Source organism: Nannospalax galili, unplaced genomic scaffold, assembly GCF_000622305.1.
Source record: "Nannospalax galili isolate Female #2095 unplaced genomic scaffold, S.galili_v1.0 scaffold369, whole genome shotgun sequence".
In the NCBI taxonomy this organism is placed as follows: domain Eukaryota; kingdom Metazoa; phylum Chordata; class Mammalia; order Rodentia; family Spalacidae; genus Nannospalax; species Nannospalax galili.
Genome location: NW_008360318.1, coordinates 2,147,653 through 2,164,642, shown reverse-complemented (window position 1 = coordinate 2,164,642; position 16,990 = coordinate 2,147,653). Strand labels below are relative to the sequence as shown.

Here is a 16,990-nt window from a genome sequence, read left to right as displayed (position 1 = left end):
AGCAACCATTGATTGCCTGTAGCTCTTTATCAAGAGGTGGGGCCCTGTGAAAGTCCCCCATCCACACTGGTGTGTCAGCTGGTGTTGTCGTTATGTAGGCAGCCATATTGCTGAGATTTCATAGGTGCAGCTTCCCCTCGTGCCTAGAAGACCCTACCTAGCGGCAGACATCCTGGCCACATTTGAAACATCTGTAATGCAACCCCTATACCTAAGACTTAGGGACCAGCATGGAAAAGAGGGGCAGAAAGATGATAAGAGCCAAAGGATGTTTGGGATTTTGTTGGCTGTCTATACTATGTCTATATGATACTGCTGTGAATATTCTTTTCCATGTCCTTTGGTGGCTTTTTGAAATTTATTTTTTATTTTGTGTGTATGTGTGTTTTGCCTGTATAGATGTAAGTGCATCACAATGCATGCAATGCTTGCTGAGGCCAGAAGAGGGTGTCGAATCCTCTGAAACTGGAGTTACAGATGGTTGTTAGCTGCCATGTGGGTGCTAGGAACCAAACCTGGGTCCTCTGCAAAAGCAGCCAGTGCTCTTAACTGCTGTGTCATCTCCCCAGCCCCTGGGTAATTTTTAAACACATTATATTAAGTAAATATTTTAAAAACAGAATTTCTGGGTCATGATATGTATGCCTCTATGGAGCTCAATATACCACATGTCCATCAGAATGTTTGCAACTTATAAATACTGGTTAACAACAATGTCGATGAGGATGTGGGGAGCTGGGCTTTTAATGGTGCGTTTCTCTCATGTATCCTCCTCCAGTGTACACTGTTGCACAGAGAGATAATTTGGTGCAATATGTGTCAGAACTATAAATGTGAGGCATATATTGCAGATATTTTAATTTATGAAACAGGAGCTGGTGAGATGGCTTGTGGGTAAAGTCAGTTGCCACTAAGGCTGACAATCTGAGTTGGATCCCCAAGATCCACATGGTGGAAGAGAAAACTGACTCCCGAAAATTGTCCTCTGACCACCACACATGTGCTGTGACATGCCCCTGATACACTTGCAGGCACACACATGTAAAGAAATAAGTGTGATGAAAGTTTTTTTATGGGAATTTTCAGGACTGGAGAAATGTATCAGTGGTTAAGAGCACTTGCTCTTCCAGAGGACCTGGGTTCAATTCTTGGTACTTACTTAGCAGCTCACAACTGCCTGTAACTCCATTTCCAGGGGATTTGACACCTTCTTCTGGTCTCCATGGGCACAAGGCACACACGGGATGCCCATACACATATGTAGGCAAACATTCATACACAAAATAAAAAGGAATAAATTTTTTAAGACAGGGATTTTCACTTGAAGAGAACATTGTTTACTCAGTGACATCTGATTATAGCTTGGTGACTTGAGAGCTTCCAAATAATTCCAAAGTAACTTAATATAGAATCAGGAAATAATAAGGGTGTAATTTAATAAATAAGGGCAACTAAGACCAGTTATTACTGTTCTAATATGTGGATATTTCAGTCACTTATACATAATGACCAGAAATTCACTTGGGGTATTGATACACAGTTTTCACTGATTTTTATCACAAGTCCCTCTACCATAGACTGTATAATTACATGACATTTTTGTTTGTTTGTTGTTAAGACAGGGCCTCCCTGTAGACACAGCTGGACTGGAACTTGCTATGTAGACCAGACTGGCCTCAGCCTCACAGAGATCTGCCTGCCTCTGCCTCCTGAGTGCTGGGATTAAAGACATATGCCATCACCACTACCACCAGCACCAGCACCAGCACCAGCACCAGCACCAGCACCACCACCACTACCACCATGCCCTGCTTAAATAAAATTTTTTAAAAAGAACCTGAATGATCAGACCAGTGGGATGACTCTGACTCTGCAGGTAAAGGTGTTTGCTGCCCTAAATTTGATGACCTGAGTTCAATTCCCAGACCCCATATAAAGGTGGAAGGAGAGAACTGACTCAACAAAGTTGTCCTCTGATCTCCACACATGCACCACAGCACATCCGTACCCACACATATCACGCCATACAAACACACACACACACACATGATGAAAGTCACCACCACCACCAACAACAACAACAACAACAACAACAACACTATCATCATCATCATCATAATTTTTAAAAGAACTTGAATAGTTAAAAGGTATCTTTAAAATTTTAAGGCAGTGCTATATGACTTCAAGATGGCTGAGAACTCAACCTACCAGATTCTCAGTGGCTTGTTATCAACTGTACTAACTCTCGATATCCTCCCATGTGTAACTGTTCTTCATACCCACTTGGTAATATGCATCTCAAATTTAAAACAACTCTTTGTGCCTTTTTTAAATGTGTGGTTTTAGTGGATTGCTATTTCAGGAAAATTTTGGGAAGAATAAAATTGACAGAATAAATAGAATTCACATATGATCAGATTTTTTTCAATGGAATTCATGTAAATTCCTAAAAAAAAAAATCCAGACTTACTCAGAATTCGGAATGTTCCATTTTTGACTAGATGATTTGTTTGTCTGAGCCTGGTCTTGAACTCTAATCCTTCTGCCTCCACCTCCCAAGTGCTGGAATTACAATATGCCCCATCACACTCACCTTGGACATTTTAAAATTTTTCATGTAATATAGAAGAAAACTAAGCAAAATCTTTTATCTGATCTACAGAAGCTATTAAGTTCACCATTTGACAATATATCACTATTTGAAGCCCATCATTAACCATAAATTTGTGTTAAATAGTGTTCTTTGGTCTAGCTGAATAGGTTATAATAAGACTAGCCCAGTTCCTGCTCACATTGAGCAAACAACTTGTCTACATACAACGTAGATGTTCTATTCTGTTAAGTGTGCCGATGCGTGACTCTTTCTATGCTGTCTTCAAATTAAGGGGCTTACGCATCCAGTGGAATAAAATTCTGCACTTGAGCTGGATGTGGTGTCCCATGCCTCTAATCCTAGCACTTGAGAGGCAGATGCATCTTTATGGGTTTGAGGCCAGCCTGGGCTACATAGTGAGACTCTGTTTCAATTTATTTTTTCTGGAGCTGGGCATGGTGGTGCACACCTTTAGTCCCAGCACTCCGGAGGTAGAAGCAGATGGAGCTCCATGAGATCAAGGCCAGCCTGATCTATATAGTGGAAACCCTGTCTCAAAAAGACCAAAAAAGTATGTTGTTTTTTTTTTTTTCTAGACTTGGCCTTTCTTATCCTTATATATCTCACCAAAGCATAATTTTCTAGTCACTTGGTTTAGGTATGCCCTGCTTAGTGGCTTAAGAGACAAGTGTTTGCTCGGCATGGTGGCACATGCCTTTAATCCCAGCCGAGGCAGAGGCAGAGGCAGATGGAGCTCTATGAAACTGACGCCAGCCTGGTCTACATAGTGACTTCCAGGCCATCTGGAGCCTAGAGAGAGAGAGAGAGAGAGAGAAAGGGAAGTATTTAAAGTTAAGGAGGAAATGAAAGTATAGAAAACGATCCTGGTTTTGGTAAATAGGGAAGAGAAATTTTTTTTAGTCTTTTTGAGACGGGGTTTCCCTGCATCCCCAGCTGGCCTGGAACTCACTGTATAGGCCAGGATGGCCTCAATTTCACAGAGATCTGTCTGCCTCTGCCTCCCACATACTGAGACTAAAAGCATGCACCACCACGCCCAGCTCAAGATTTAAATTTTTCGTGTACATTTTAGTAATACCAGTCACATAAAATAAACTCTGAGTCCATCTCTCCTCCCACATTAGCTTATAAACTCTATAAGTCCAAACAGTACTTTAAAAAAAAAAAGCTTGCTAAGTATCTGGAACAGCTCTCCATCCCTGTTGGTGATCGCAAATTGCTTATTGATTGATTGCAGGCAACCTGGAGCACTGTCAGCCCAGCAGCTGGCCCTCCTCAGGGCTGGATCATTGTTTCTTCTCAGCTTATCAGGGCATTGACTGGATTGACCACCTCAATTGATTGTCTCAGTACGGCAGAAGCACAGTTCTGCTCTGGTCCTTTTCCCAAGTTAGAAAGCTTTTGATTTGGCCTGTTGAAGATGATAACCCACGATGGATGCCTGTTTTCTGCAAATGTCTGCTGCGATGTTTGCATGAATATTGAGAAATGCTCGAGTCTAGGTTTTCCTGAAAACCAGAGATGAACAGAAAATGGAGGGCAGCCCAGTGGCCAGGTGTCAATGTAACTTTTCTGGGGTGACTTTGTCAAACATCTGTTCACTTCAAATACTGCACTGATATAGATCAAAGAAGTGATTCCACCCAACTCTAGTTTACTCTAGCTTACTTGTTTTTTTGTTTTTTTAAAAAAATTTTGTGTGTATGTGTATTGCCTGCATGTAGGTAAGTGCACCAGTGTCATGCAATGCCCGCAGAGGACAGAAGAGGCTGTTGGATCCCCTGGAACTGGAGTTACGGACAGTTGTTAGCTGCCATGTGGGTGCTGGGATTCGAACCCGGGTCTTCTGCAAGAACAGTCAATGTTCTTAACGGCTGTTACATCTCTCCAGCCCTCTTACTTGGGTTTCTTATGGGAGCATGGTAAGGGTTATTTACAGGCGCATGGGAGACTCAAATACAGTTGCATCACTGGAAGGCCCACTCCAAGAAGGGGTGAGAATTCAGGAAATCCACATCCCTGGAGCTCCCTACCCAGATTGAAGACAGCTCCACCAGGGAGCTTGTCCCTTCCCCAGCAATTGTTATATAAGCAAGTGTTCTGCTTATATAACCTTGGGGAGGGGTCTTGTGAACCTTGTACTATTATGAGTCTTTGGAGCTTTCTGAGTCTCCATGAGTCCTGAGACTTGCAAACCAGAAGGGAATGTTTCAACTCAGAAGAAATAAGGAAAGGGGACATGGGGCAGGTATATAGTCTTCAGCAGGAACCACTGTGCTTGAGTTCTTGTGATGGAACTCATCACAAGCATTTAGCTTCTCCCAAGAGAAGAAGAGAGTAAAAATCTGCCAATTGTCATGTGCAGATTTGCCTAGAACTAAAAAAGTAAGAGGGAAATTGAGAGAAGGGACGGCAGAAGCAAGAGGGCAGCTCTAGGCCCAGCATCAGGTATGAGCTGTGCTCCCTTGCCTCACTCACTATGCCTCCTAGGGTGAGCTTCCCTTAATCCCCACAACTCCCAGTAGGTCTCCACTCTGTCCACTAATGCCAAGACCAGAAGGAAAATGAAATCCTTGTAAGCATCTGTTACTTCAACCTAATTCTGCTTTCTCTTGTCAAATTCAAAATCTGCAAAAAAAAAAAAAAAAAACAAAAAACAAAAAACAAAAAACAAAAAACAAAAAAAAAACCTGTTTATTTTTCTCTTTTTTAGGGAATTTCTGGATTTGACAACAGCATACAAGGACCCAAGGGCTTGAAAGGAGACCGTGGAAGACAAGTAATTATGTGGATATTTGAAAGTAAACTTGTAGCATGATGTTGCAATGGCTGTGCAGCCTAGGTTCTTAGCAGTAGAATATAAAATGTCTATAAAGAATTTGGAATCCGGGGCTAGAGGGAGGGCTCTGTGGTTAAGAGCACTGGCTGCTCTTGCAGAGGACCTGGGTTCAGTTCCCAGCACCCGCATGGCAGCTAATAACCATTTGTAACTCCAGTTCCAAGGGATCTAATGCCCTCTTCTAGCGTTTGCAGGCATTACACACACATGGTGCATCTACATACATGCAGGCAAAACCCATACATATAAAATAAAAATAAATAATTAAAAAAATAATAATTTGAAATCATAGTAAATATACTTGGTACAGAAAAACTACTAGGAGCAAAAAGATCTTCTTTCTGCTTAATTGCTAAGGTGGAATTCAAAAAAACATTCTCATTGTCTAAATTCAGGGTGACTTGTTTTACTAAGTCATACCCCAGAAGTCTTCATGAATACAAACATCTAAACTTAACTTAAAAGGAAGGACTAGTTGATTTACTGAAATAATTTTTAAGTGCTAGCCAAAGAGTTGTTGGCCTTCCCAGTCTTCTAGGGACACAAGTAGTAAGAAGACGTGACACTGTTAGACATGGCGAAAGACAAGAGCTGGTGGGCTGCTTCATCCCTCAAGGCCTGTCTCTTGGGATTGATCTCATGATATCACTTAAAGTACCATTTGGTCACATTACCCTATTATTTAGCATTAAAAAATTATCTGGGTAATGTGCATCTCTGGTTCCTCTTAATGATAAAGATCCCTTAATAGTTCCACCCTGGGAAGAAGTCTGCTGTGTAGGAAGGGGTTGGCTCCCTCCTGTCTCAGATTTTATCTATGATCAGCTTTGTGCACTGGGGCCACTTTATGTAAACCTTGATTTTTCTCATTTTCAAAGTATGGAGAATAGCCTACTTTTGTGTTTTCTAGACTCATAAATTATTCCATATACATTAGTTAGGTTTTTTGTTTTTTTGCTTGAGACAGGGTTTCACTGTATTTGTGACTGGCCTGGAACTCACTGTGTAGACCAAGCTGGCCTCTAACTCACAGAGGTCTGCCTGCCTCTGCCTCCTGATTGCTGAGATTAAAGGCATGTACCACCATGCCCAGCACATTAGTTACTTTGTGTTGCTATGACAAAACACCATGCCCAAAAGCAACTTATGGGAACAAACAGTTCCAGAGCGAGAGCCATAATGACAACTGGGGGCATGGCTGCCAGTGGTCAGAGCAGGAAGCTGAGGGATCACATCTCAACTGCAAGCGCAAAGCAGAGAGAGGAAACTGGGAGGAAACTGGAAGTGGGGTGAGGCTATCAACTCTCAAAGCCCACCTCCAGTGACACTTCCTCCAGCAAGGCCACACCTCCTAAACCTCCTCAAACAGCACCATCACCTGAACACCAAGTATTGAAATACATGGGAAAACTTGAGAGAATTTTGAGGTTTGAGTCACAGGAGGGTGTTAATCTGCACAGACTAGGTGAAGAAGCAATTCAAAGGTAGAAATCCCAACTGTGCTGGTAGAGCATGAGGACCTGAGTTCAGATCCCGAGTGCTCACATAAAATGGCAGATACTACAGTAATCCTAGCACTAGGCAAGAAGATCCCTGGTGCTCTCTGGCCAGCTAGTCTTACTGAATCAGTGAGCTACAACTTCAGTGACAGACCCTCCTCAAAAAATAAGGTGGAGAGCTGTTGAGAAAGATACCTAATATCAGCTTCTGGCCTCTATGTATACTTACACATGTGTCCACATCCACATACAAATACATACACATACACACCACATACACACAAAAGAAATCCCAGCCAGTAGTGGCCATACTAGATATATATTATGGTGACACAGTAGAGATAGTTTGATGACAGTGCTCTATGACTGAACAAGTTTGTGGAAATGAACAGTTGAAGCCATACTGCTGTGTTGGCCTGATGATCCTCATCATCCTCTTAGAAATGTGGTTCATGGCCAATGGACATTAACACCACATTCCAGGAAAAAGTGACTCTATCACTCGTGTGAAACCACCTGCCCTTCTGTAACATGCACTGATTTTAAAGAAGTGATGTAATCCTGCTGTCACACATCCCTATGCTCCTTTGACAGGGCAGAAGAGGCTGGCCGGGCTCCCCAGGGACACCAGGCTCCAGAAGAAAAGAGGTAAGAACCCTTCTAGACAGACACGTGGATCCTGTAACTTGAGTTGTGCTGCCATGGCTGAGTGTGAGGCATGGCGGGGGGTGCGGGGTTCTCAGGGTGGGGATGCGCTATTGGAGACACTGAGCCATCTCAGAATGGTGTTTGCCAAGGACTTGGAAAAGCCCCTGAAACTGAAATCAGAAAGTTCTGGCTCCAAGGGAAATTCCCCACCAGAAGAAGTTGCTTCACAGAAAACATAAGCATGGCCAGGCAGGGGAAAGTGATCATTGTTTGGCCTCCTTGCTGGGCAAACTTGTCATATTAAGCCCAAGCTCCATTGTCTGCCACATTTTATGGCTATTTAGAAAATTTAGGGAAAAAACAACGAAGAAAAGGTCTGCTGTAAGCGTATAACTGAGGTTAGATGGGGTTACTCGTTACAGAACCTGTGCAGGCTCTTGGTAGTTTTGGTTTGTTTTTCATTTTGTTGGTTTTGTTTTAATGCATGCTTTTAAAAAGTCTGGGCTTGACTCCTTTAAAAAGCCTAAAGATTCCAAAAAACAAGTCTTTATCCAATAAGAGATGACTTCATGGAATTCACTCCACACCTGCATTAGCGGAAATGACTGATTTTACCTCATTTTGAAGCACTTTCTTTTCCATGTTTGTTTAGCTACACAGCCTCCTCAAGAGTTCCCTCACTTCCCCTCCTCAAAGTGAAAAACATCTTTAAAACTGAGCACAAGTAAATACTAGCTGGACGGATTGCATTTATTATGCATTACATTTTCTGAGCAGAAGTGGTTTATGAAACTAGCTATTATATTCCATCAAGAAAACATCTCACAGTACACCCATTTTCTTCACGAGGCAGGGAGAATGGAAATAGGAGCAGAGATTATATTTGAAATGTGCAGAATTGTTTGTTAGCAAAATGACTTACTAATGTTGCTTTAATGCATATTCAGATAAAGAAATGCTTGTACCATTCACTTGACTTCTAAAAAGGTGTCATTACAGACTTACCCTTGGAAGATAGGTTCAATTTAAAGAATATCATCCAGGAAATCCTGGCGTGTGGGGATGTGCATTTATTATTTCCTGGCCTCTAGAAGCTAATGTGGGATTGCCATGTCAAACCACACAGCTCAAGAAGTATGGCCCCACCTTGACTAATAGATGAAGCTGTGTCATACAAGAAAGAGAAAAGGCAACACTTGCTGCAAAAACCAGCCAAGCAAGGGGACCTCCCATGCTAGCTGTCATTTGTGCAACTCACCAAAATAGAACAGAACAGAGTAGAATATAAAAGCAAACAATGACCCAGCTTCAATCCATGAGTGATGACTAACACGGGCCAACTGTTTTGGCATCGGGACCCAAGGGAGCAAGGATTTGGAAGCAGACACATGTCCACTTGGCTCTCAAGCCAGGATTAGAAGACTCTAAAGTTAGCCGCCACCATCCAGGAAGAGCTGGTGGAACACAGTTCTGCATGTGTTTAATGTAGATTCTGAGAGGAACCAGGAATACACCCAGAGAAGCTCAGTGAGCCGAGGAGGCAGAAACAATGGGAAACTGAGCAGTATTTTGTTTGTGTCACCCTGAATGAAGGCCACAGAGGCTGCAAATAATGAGAGCGCAGGGAGACAGGGACTGTTACAACACAGAGAAACTGCAGCCTTAAGGGCTGTGTGAGTCCTGTGAATCTCCTCAATGCCAAAAGTTGGAGGAAGATAAAACCCTAAGGTGAAATCAAGAACTCATTTGATAAATGTTTTGGAGATAATTTCTACTTCTTGCTACTTCCTGTTCCAGCTGTATCTCCCCATGTACCTTGCAGAGATGGTCAAGCTTTGCTATGAAAGAGTCAGGTGATTAAGTAATCAGAAAATTCAAAAGAAAGGAGAAAAGTCATGTCCAAAAGGCAAATAAATCCATGTTAGAAGAGGAATTATTCACAGGGAAAGTGGAACTCTTACAAATAGTGCTTTGAGTCTCAAAGAAATGAAGCCCACATTTTTGCTCTGTAAATGTTGGAAGAATTGATAAGACTGGGGCTGAGAGATGGCTTAGTGGTTAAGAGCACTGGCTACCCTTGCAGAGGACCTGGGTTCAGTTCCCAGCACCCACATCCATAACTCCAGTTCCAGGGGATCCAACACCTTCTGACCTCCATGGGCATTACACAACACAAGTGTACTTACATACATGCAGATAATACACTCATACACATAAAAAATAATAAATAAAATATTTAAAAAAGAATTGACAAGACAGTAGAAAGTGAAGGGAGCCAACTCATAGTGCTTAGGGAGAAATGGAAGAGAAAAATGCAGAGATGTGCCTTATAGTAGAAATGTTGCCTCTCTGACATTCAATTCCATTTTTTTCTATTCAGGTAAAATTAAAAGTAGCACTTACATTTAAAAATATCTTAATATTTTGATTCCTTTTTCTTAAAAGTGCCACATTTTAGAATTCTATCTGAAAAATACCATAAGTGCAGGAATCATGATTATCAAATGTTAATGATTATTTCTGTATAGAGGATTTGAAGTGATTTCTATATATTTATTTTGTATATGACCTGCACTTAAATATTTCATCATAAGGACTTATTATTATTATTATTTTGGTCTTTTTTGAGACAGCGTCTCCCTATAGCCCCAGCTGTCCTGGAACTCACTATGTAAACCAGGCTGGCCTTGAACTCACAGAGATCCGCCTGCCTCTGCCTCCCAAGTGCTGGGATTAAAGGCGTGCGCCACCATGCCCGGAAGGACTTATTATTTTATAATAGCAATGAAGTCATTATTCTTTAAGAAAGAAGAAAATCTAAGGTATTTACTGTAAACCTGTAAAATGCAGGTAGGTACTGGGCTAGGGTGTAGTTGAGTGGTCAAGTAATTGTCTAGCATGCTCAGATCCCTAAATTCCATCCCCAGCACTTCATATACCCAGAAAGATATGTATTGAAATTCCTTGGTGTAATAAAATTCCTTTTGACTCACAAGCATTGGAAGATGGCCAGTAGTAGACTGTGGCTTGCAGGGCAATGCATACGAGTTGACACATCTGACCTTTATTCACTCAACCCCTCTGAACACCAACAACGGACCAGCAACTCCACTAAGTACTAAGCTAGGAACTCAAGTAAGACATAGTCTTTTCCTTTCAAGGAACTCAGAACCGTGGTGAATAGAGCAAAGTTTCTCAACTCTGTAGTGTTGGTATTTGGGTTAAAACATTGTTTGTGGTAAGGAGCCATCTTGCGAATGGCAAAATGCTAATATTGTCCCTGCCCTCTGCTTACTGGGTGCCAATAACACATCTGGCAAAAAAAAAAAAGTATCCAGACTTTGCCAAATATGTCCTGGAACGAGGGAGAAAGAACTAAATCCCTTCTCTCATTGAAGGCCACGGTGGGAAGAAAGGGAACCTGTCAGGTAAACAAGCTACGGCCAGGGCTTTGCCAAGAATCTAGTCTGGACTGAGGGCAGGAGAGGCAGGGAGGAAACACTGGGACCAGAAAGCAGCAGCACTGGACGTTTCTGGGAAATGGGAGGCACAGCCCTTTCTGAACCAGACTTTGCAAAAATTAGAACAGATTCTACGTCAGGGGTAATGAGAAGCAACTGTAGCCTCAAACCAAAGCAAGCCTTCGTTCCTGCTTGATCCAGATTGAGGCTGGTGATGCTTTGTCCCACTTGTTCCTTTTGGCACTTTGTTATGGGCTCTCTCAGTGCTCCAGGCCTTGGTTATCACAGCATTGATGGGCTCACCATTCAGATATAATGAGATTTTTATCTTCCCCATGTAAACCACTCGGAAATGTTAGGCAAAATTTGCAAAATCATCTGCCCTAATTCTCTGTTTCCTTTCTGCATCTCATATGTACTGCACTGTTCTCTTCTATGACTTTCATTTGGAGCTTAAATCAGCAAACTTCTAAGTGTTCAGTTCTGGGTTTGTTTCCATCATTTATGTCAATGCTGGATTAAAGTCCATCGCTTTATTAAGTCTGTGGATAGATAGCTCAGGTGGTAATGGACTTGCCTCACAATCATGAGGACTGGAGTTTGATTCCCAAGATCCATGTAGAGTAGCCAGGCATGGTATTGTACCCTTGCAATCCCAGCACTGAGAAATCAGAGACAAGTGGATTCCTGGGGCTCTCGGGCTGGTCAGCCTAACTTAAGTGAGTACCAGGTCAATGAAGAGACCCTGTCTAAAAACACAAGGTGGATGGCACCTGAGGAATGACATCTGAGGTTGTCCTCTGGCCTCCAAATGCACATGCACATGTGTGCACTGAAAAGACAATGAAAAGAAAGACACACATGAATTTCTGAAAATTTCACACAATAAATCTTGATCATATTTAGAGCTCCCCGCTACCTGCACACTCCCATAGCCCCCACACCAGATTTCATGCATTCTGTATATATGTTACTGCCTGTCAAGCCAAGTTTGTGTCCCTGATTGTCTTAAGTGTGAGTCCATCCACTAGCCTGGTTGACCTATCTAGCATCACTCCCTTAAAGAAAACCACCTCTCCTTCATCCAGTAGTCACCTGTTGCCAATAGTTCCTCAGCTAAGGTTGGGGCTTCTTACCCATTTCCCCATTTCCATACTGGGTTTCTGTCTGGTTTGAGCGTGCATGGGTCCTGTGCATGTTGTCACCCTCACTGTAAGTTCATATGAGCAACTTTCCAGAAGCCTGGAAAACTCTGTCTTCTTGTGATCATCCACGACCCCTGGTTCTTACAGTCTTTCTGCCCCCTCTTCCACAATGGTCCCTGAACCTTGGGTGGCAGAGGTTTGATGTAGGTGTCCTACTCAGGAATAAGTGTTCTGCAGCCTCTTATTCTCTGCTTTTTGGCCATTTGTGGCTTTCTAAGTCAAACTTCATGAGGAAGTTTCACTGGTGAGAGTTGAGAGATACATTATGATTCTTTCTGCCCCCGATAGAGGTTGCATTGTAGATGTGTCACTTAGAGCTGAGTACCTCACAGATATTGACCTGAGAGTCTTCTCCTTCCTCTATGCCTATGATACAAAGATTTGGTCTTTTCATGGTGTCCCACATCTCCTGCATATTCCATTCTTGTTTGGTTTTTTTTTCAAGTTTTTATATTTTCGCTTTAGTGGTCCAATTATTCAACTTTATCCTCCAGTCTTGATACTTTGTTTTCCATTTTATTCATTCTGCTGGTGAGACTCTCCTGTCTTTTCAACTTGACTTGAGTTTTTTAAATTCCATCTTTATTTCAACCTGAGTTTTCTTCAATATTTCTCTTTGTAAATTCATTTTCCAAATCTTGAATTGTCTTTCTCGTTTCATTCAGTCATACATTTATATTTTCTTGAGTTTCAGTCAGGAATTTATTCCTCTTTGAGTTCTTTGAGTTGTGTGTTCTTTAAAGTCCTGAATTCTTTAAATTCTATGTCCTGGGGTTCTTCTAGGTGGCTCTCACTGTAGAACATTTCTATAGGACTGGAGGATTTGGTAGGGACATCGTGTCTTGGTTTTTCATATCATTTGCGTTTTGCACTGTGATTTGGGAATATGGATTTCTTTTGTTGGTTGTGTATCTGATATGAAATTCTAGCCTGCCTTTGTTGAGTTGAAATTTGGTTCTGTTTTTATTGTTGTAGCTTGGTTGCTTCCTGAAGAGGCATGAATAGTTAGTTGGCCTATGCTTTAGGTTCTCACTTTTGATTTTTTATGGGAAGGATTTAGGTGGTTCCAGGCCAGCCAGTTCAGAGTTTTCTAGCTGTGTGAAGGTGCCTAGGCCCAAGACCTGTGGGGAGAGGGTGAGCCAGTTCTCATTAGCTAAACAGAGTAGATGTGAGCCCTGGAGCAGTGGGGGTGGGGCCAGTCCTAAAGTAGGATGATAGTGACCTGGTTGGCAGAATATGGGTTACTCACAAAACTAGTTGGGTACTCTGTTCTCTGGCAGCCACAGTGGGAGAGGCCTAGGCCCAAGGAGGGCTAATGGGGATAGGATGAGCCAGTTCTATCTAGGTAATCAGAGCAAATGTGAGCCCTGGAACAGCATGAATAGGCCATCAGCAGTGTTTTAAAGACACAAGAACCAATGTTTATTGATATTTCAAGCACTGTGACAATAAACCAGACACATGGGGGTCTGCTCTGTGTCCTTTAAACTCTACTGCAAGTTCTTTGTTCTGCTAGAATGTAGCATTTCTGATGTATCCTTGCTCTGGAAATTGTTACTGAATATGTTAAAGCTGTAATGAAATACTTCTTCTAATCATGTGGTTATTAAATGCCAAAGGGTAGCAGATGCTTCTCTGGATGAAGGTATCTACTTGTGGATATTTTTCTGAATGACATGAAAGTGAGTTGAATTGGAATAATCCATTGTGCCAAAGGAAAGTTTCTTTTCTTTTCTCTGACAAAAAGAATTTAGACTTTCAAGATGATTCATTCTTATTTGAAAGAAATAAGACCATTTCTTCACATACACAGTCTCGTTTCTTAGATAACGTATTTTAAAATACAATTAGCAATGCTGATCTGTCAGAGAATATTTCAAGTAAGTTTCTAGCAAAACAATGTTGTCTGATGTCTTCCGAATTTTGTAAATCCTAGATGTGAATTTTGCTCTGATCCTGCTGAGTGGCCAGGTTAGACAGTCAAATGTCACTTTCTTCACTCTCTGAACCATGAAATATTGATACAAAGCATCCCTCGAACCCTAGCCTCACACAGAGTGAAAAATTCACCATTATTTGGATCGGATGTTTTATTGATAAGTGTATCGATTTAGTGGAATTGAGTAACTTTTGAGTACTTGGGATGCCTGACTTCTGACCACTAATCACATTATTTGGCTTAAACAAACAAACAAAAAAACAACTAGTTTGGCTCTTCAGTTTCTGAGCTTAAGGTATTATGACATTCCTGGAGTCTGTGCCCCCAGTTTCTCCCCTGGCTTCCTGGCTTCTGCAGGTCCTTTCCTGATTTCTGGCTTACTTGATAATGCTTGGGGAAAATAAAAATGTAGTAAATTCAGGTCAGTCCATGTCCCACCTGGAGCATGGCTCTAGCCAGGCCTGTGGAGGTGAATTATTCACTGCACCTCTTCTTGGCAGTGTCTAGCTTTCATTGTCTATGACTTCAGTGACCCGTTGCCCTCGATAGAAACCCAGAGTTGGTGACACCCCATCTTCACACTGTGGTGAATACCTGAATATGTTAAGCACCATGTGGGAGTTATTATTTGTGTCAGTGCCTTGAGGTGTCCACTACTAATTGAAATTAAATATAAATCATCTTTTCTAAGTTAAGATTTTTTTTCCTTTTGTTTTAGGTAGCTCGTGGCAAAAGGGGACATACAGGCCCACAGGTCAGTGTTTTGTTTTGTTTTTCTTAACTTCAAATGATAAAAAATTCATGTCCAGTCAAGGAGCCAGAATAAAGAACATATCTTCTCTCCCACCCAAAACTGCTTTTGCTTTTTTTTTTTTAAATTTTATTCATTTTTATTTTATGTGTATGAGTGCTTTGCCTACATGTATCTAAGTGTACCATCTGCATGCCTGGTGCCCACGAAGGTCAGAACTGGAGTTATGGATGGTTGTTAGCTGCCATGTAGATGCTAGGAACCGAACCCAGGTTCTCTGCAAAAGCAACCAGTGCTCTTAACTGCTGAGTCATCTCGCCATCTCTCAGCCCCTTCTTTTGCTTTTTGATGACATTGGTTGCAGAATAAATTGTTAGAAAATTTTAGATTTACAATTTTAAGAATTCAAATATCAAGATGAAATGAAAATGTGGGAACTTTAATCAAAATTTTCAAAGAATAAATTAAAACAAATTTTGAAACATGAAAACTACCAAAGACAATATTTATTCCAATTGTTGAGTTCAGCTTTGTTTGGTTTTCAAATAAAAACTCTGATAACGATGAGTAAACTTTCTTGTAGATTTATGTTCACTTAGTTCTTGAACTTAGAATTTTCAGGAAAAAACTCATATAAACCAAAAGAATACCATGGCACTTAATGCAAACTGCATATTCTGATTACTGTGTCCAAAATTTAGATAAAAAGCTATAGCATAATGGCTGGGCGTGGTGGTGCACACTTTTAATCCCAGCACTCAGGAGGCAGAAGCAGGTGGATCTCTGTGAGTTCAAGGCCACCTGGTCTGCATAGTGAGATCCAGGCCAGCTGGGGCTACAGGGAGACCCTGTCTCAAATAGACCAAAAAAAAAAAAAAAGCTATAGCAGATTGCTTTTGCACATATCAGTGACTCTTTTCTACAGTCTGCTTCCTGAACACGCAGTATTTATAAAAGAGTAGTTGTGACTTAGAATTTTGCAAAACACACATTCTCAGATTAAAAGTACAATGAGTGTACATAATAAACCCATACTCAATCACATCACGGTGAAAATTCAGGATGTTAAGGATGAAAGAACACCTTGACCGTTTTTTGAAAAAATCCTTCATTGCCCTTGCTGAAAAAAAAAGTTCCTCGTACTGCATTAGGGGAAGAACATTCCCAGAGAAGTCTCTAACAGTGTGATTCTTTCTCACCACAGGGAAATCCAGGCATTACAGGCCCAGATGGACTTGAAGGCTCACCAGGACTTAAGGGTCCTCAGGTATACAGAGAGACCACATGGGTATAAGACCAAAACGAAGAATCTAGATGTGGAGAATCTAAATCCTAGATAGAAATGCTCAAACCACCTTGAAGAATTACAGATGTTTGAAGTAGGTTCAGGGTAATAAAACAAGAAAGCAACAGAGTTTTGACCTGCCCAGCACTTGGTCCTTTTATCTGAGTTTTGACCCAGTCAAGAGGTGGAAAGAAATGAACATACTGAGCAGCCAGTCCCGTATGCTGGGTCCAAGATTGTTAGGGTAATCCACAGACACCTTGAGCCAAGGAAAATGTTGAACCTGGAATCTGAGAATTGTGGTCAGTTTAACACAGCAATAGCTCTCTGGATGTCCATGGTGTCGAAATATTGGCTCAACTCTAGGAAAGAATTGTTTCAAGTACAGCTGGAGGCTTCAGCAGGGTGATCTAGAGTGTGGCACTCTGCCTGTCCTTTCCAGCTCACTTCTCCAGGGAGCTGCCTCCAGCACTTTTTCCTTTGTGAGGAACAAGCCATAGTTGGCTGTTCACACTGGTCAGCAGAGCAGAGAGGAAACATGTGTCAGAGAGGGCAAAGCAGAGCCTAAAATAACGGTGAGTCAGGAAGGGAGCAAATGCTGAGCTGGAAGAAGTCGGGCTGGGATGTAGCTCAGTGGTAGAGCTCTTGTGTAGCACGTACAAGTAACACAGTAATAGTCCTGGGTTGGATCCTCAGCAAAGAAGGAAGTAGAAGAGGGAAGGAAAAAGGGAAAGAGGGAGGGGGGGAGG

General features: G+C 41.7%; 1 protein-coding gene across 1 annotated transcript in view; it reads left to right on the top strand.

Moving 5' to 3' along the window:
• Col6a6 (collagen type VI alpha 6 chain) overlaps nt 1–16,990 on the top strand; it is a 125,264-nt gene that overhangs the window by 46,818 nt on the left and 61,456 nt on the right. Inside the window, 4 exon segments of the mRNA XM_008825116.3 lie at nt 5,328–5,393; nt 7,547–7,600; nt 14,924–14,959; nt 16,161–16,223. Coding sequence (XP_008823338.1) covers nt 5,328–5,393; nt 7,547–7,600; nt 14,924–14,959; nt 16,161–16,223 — 219 coding nt within the window.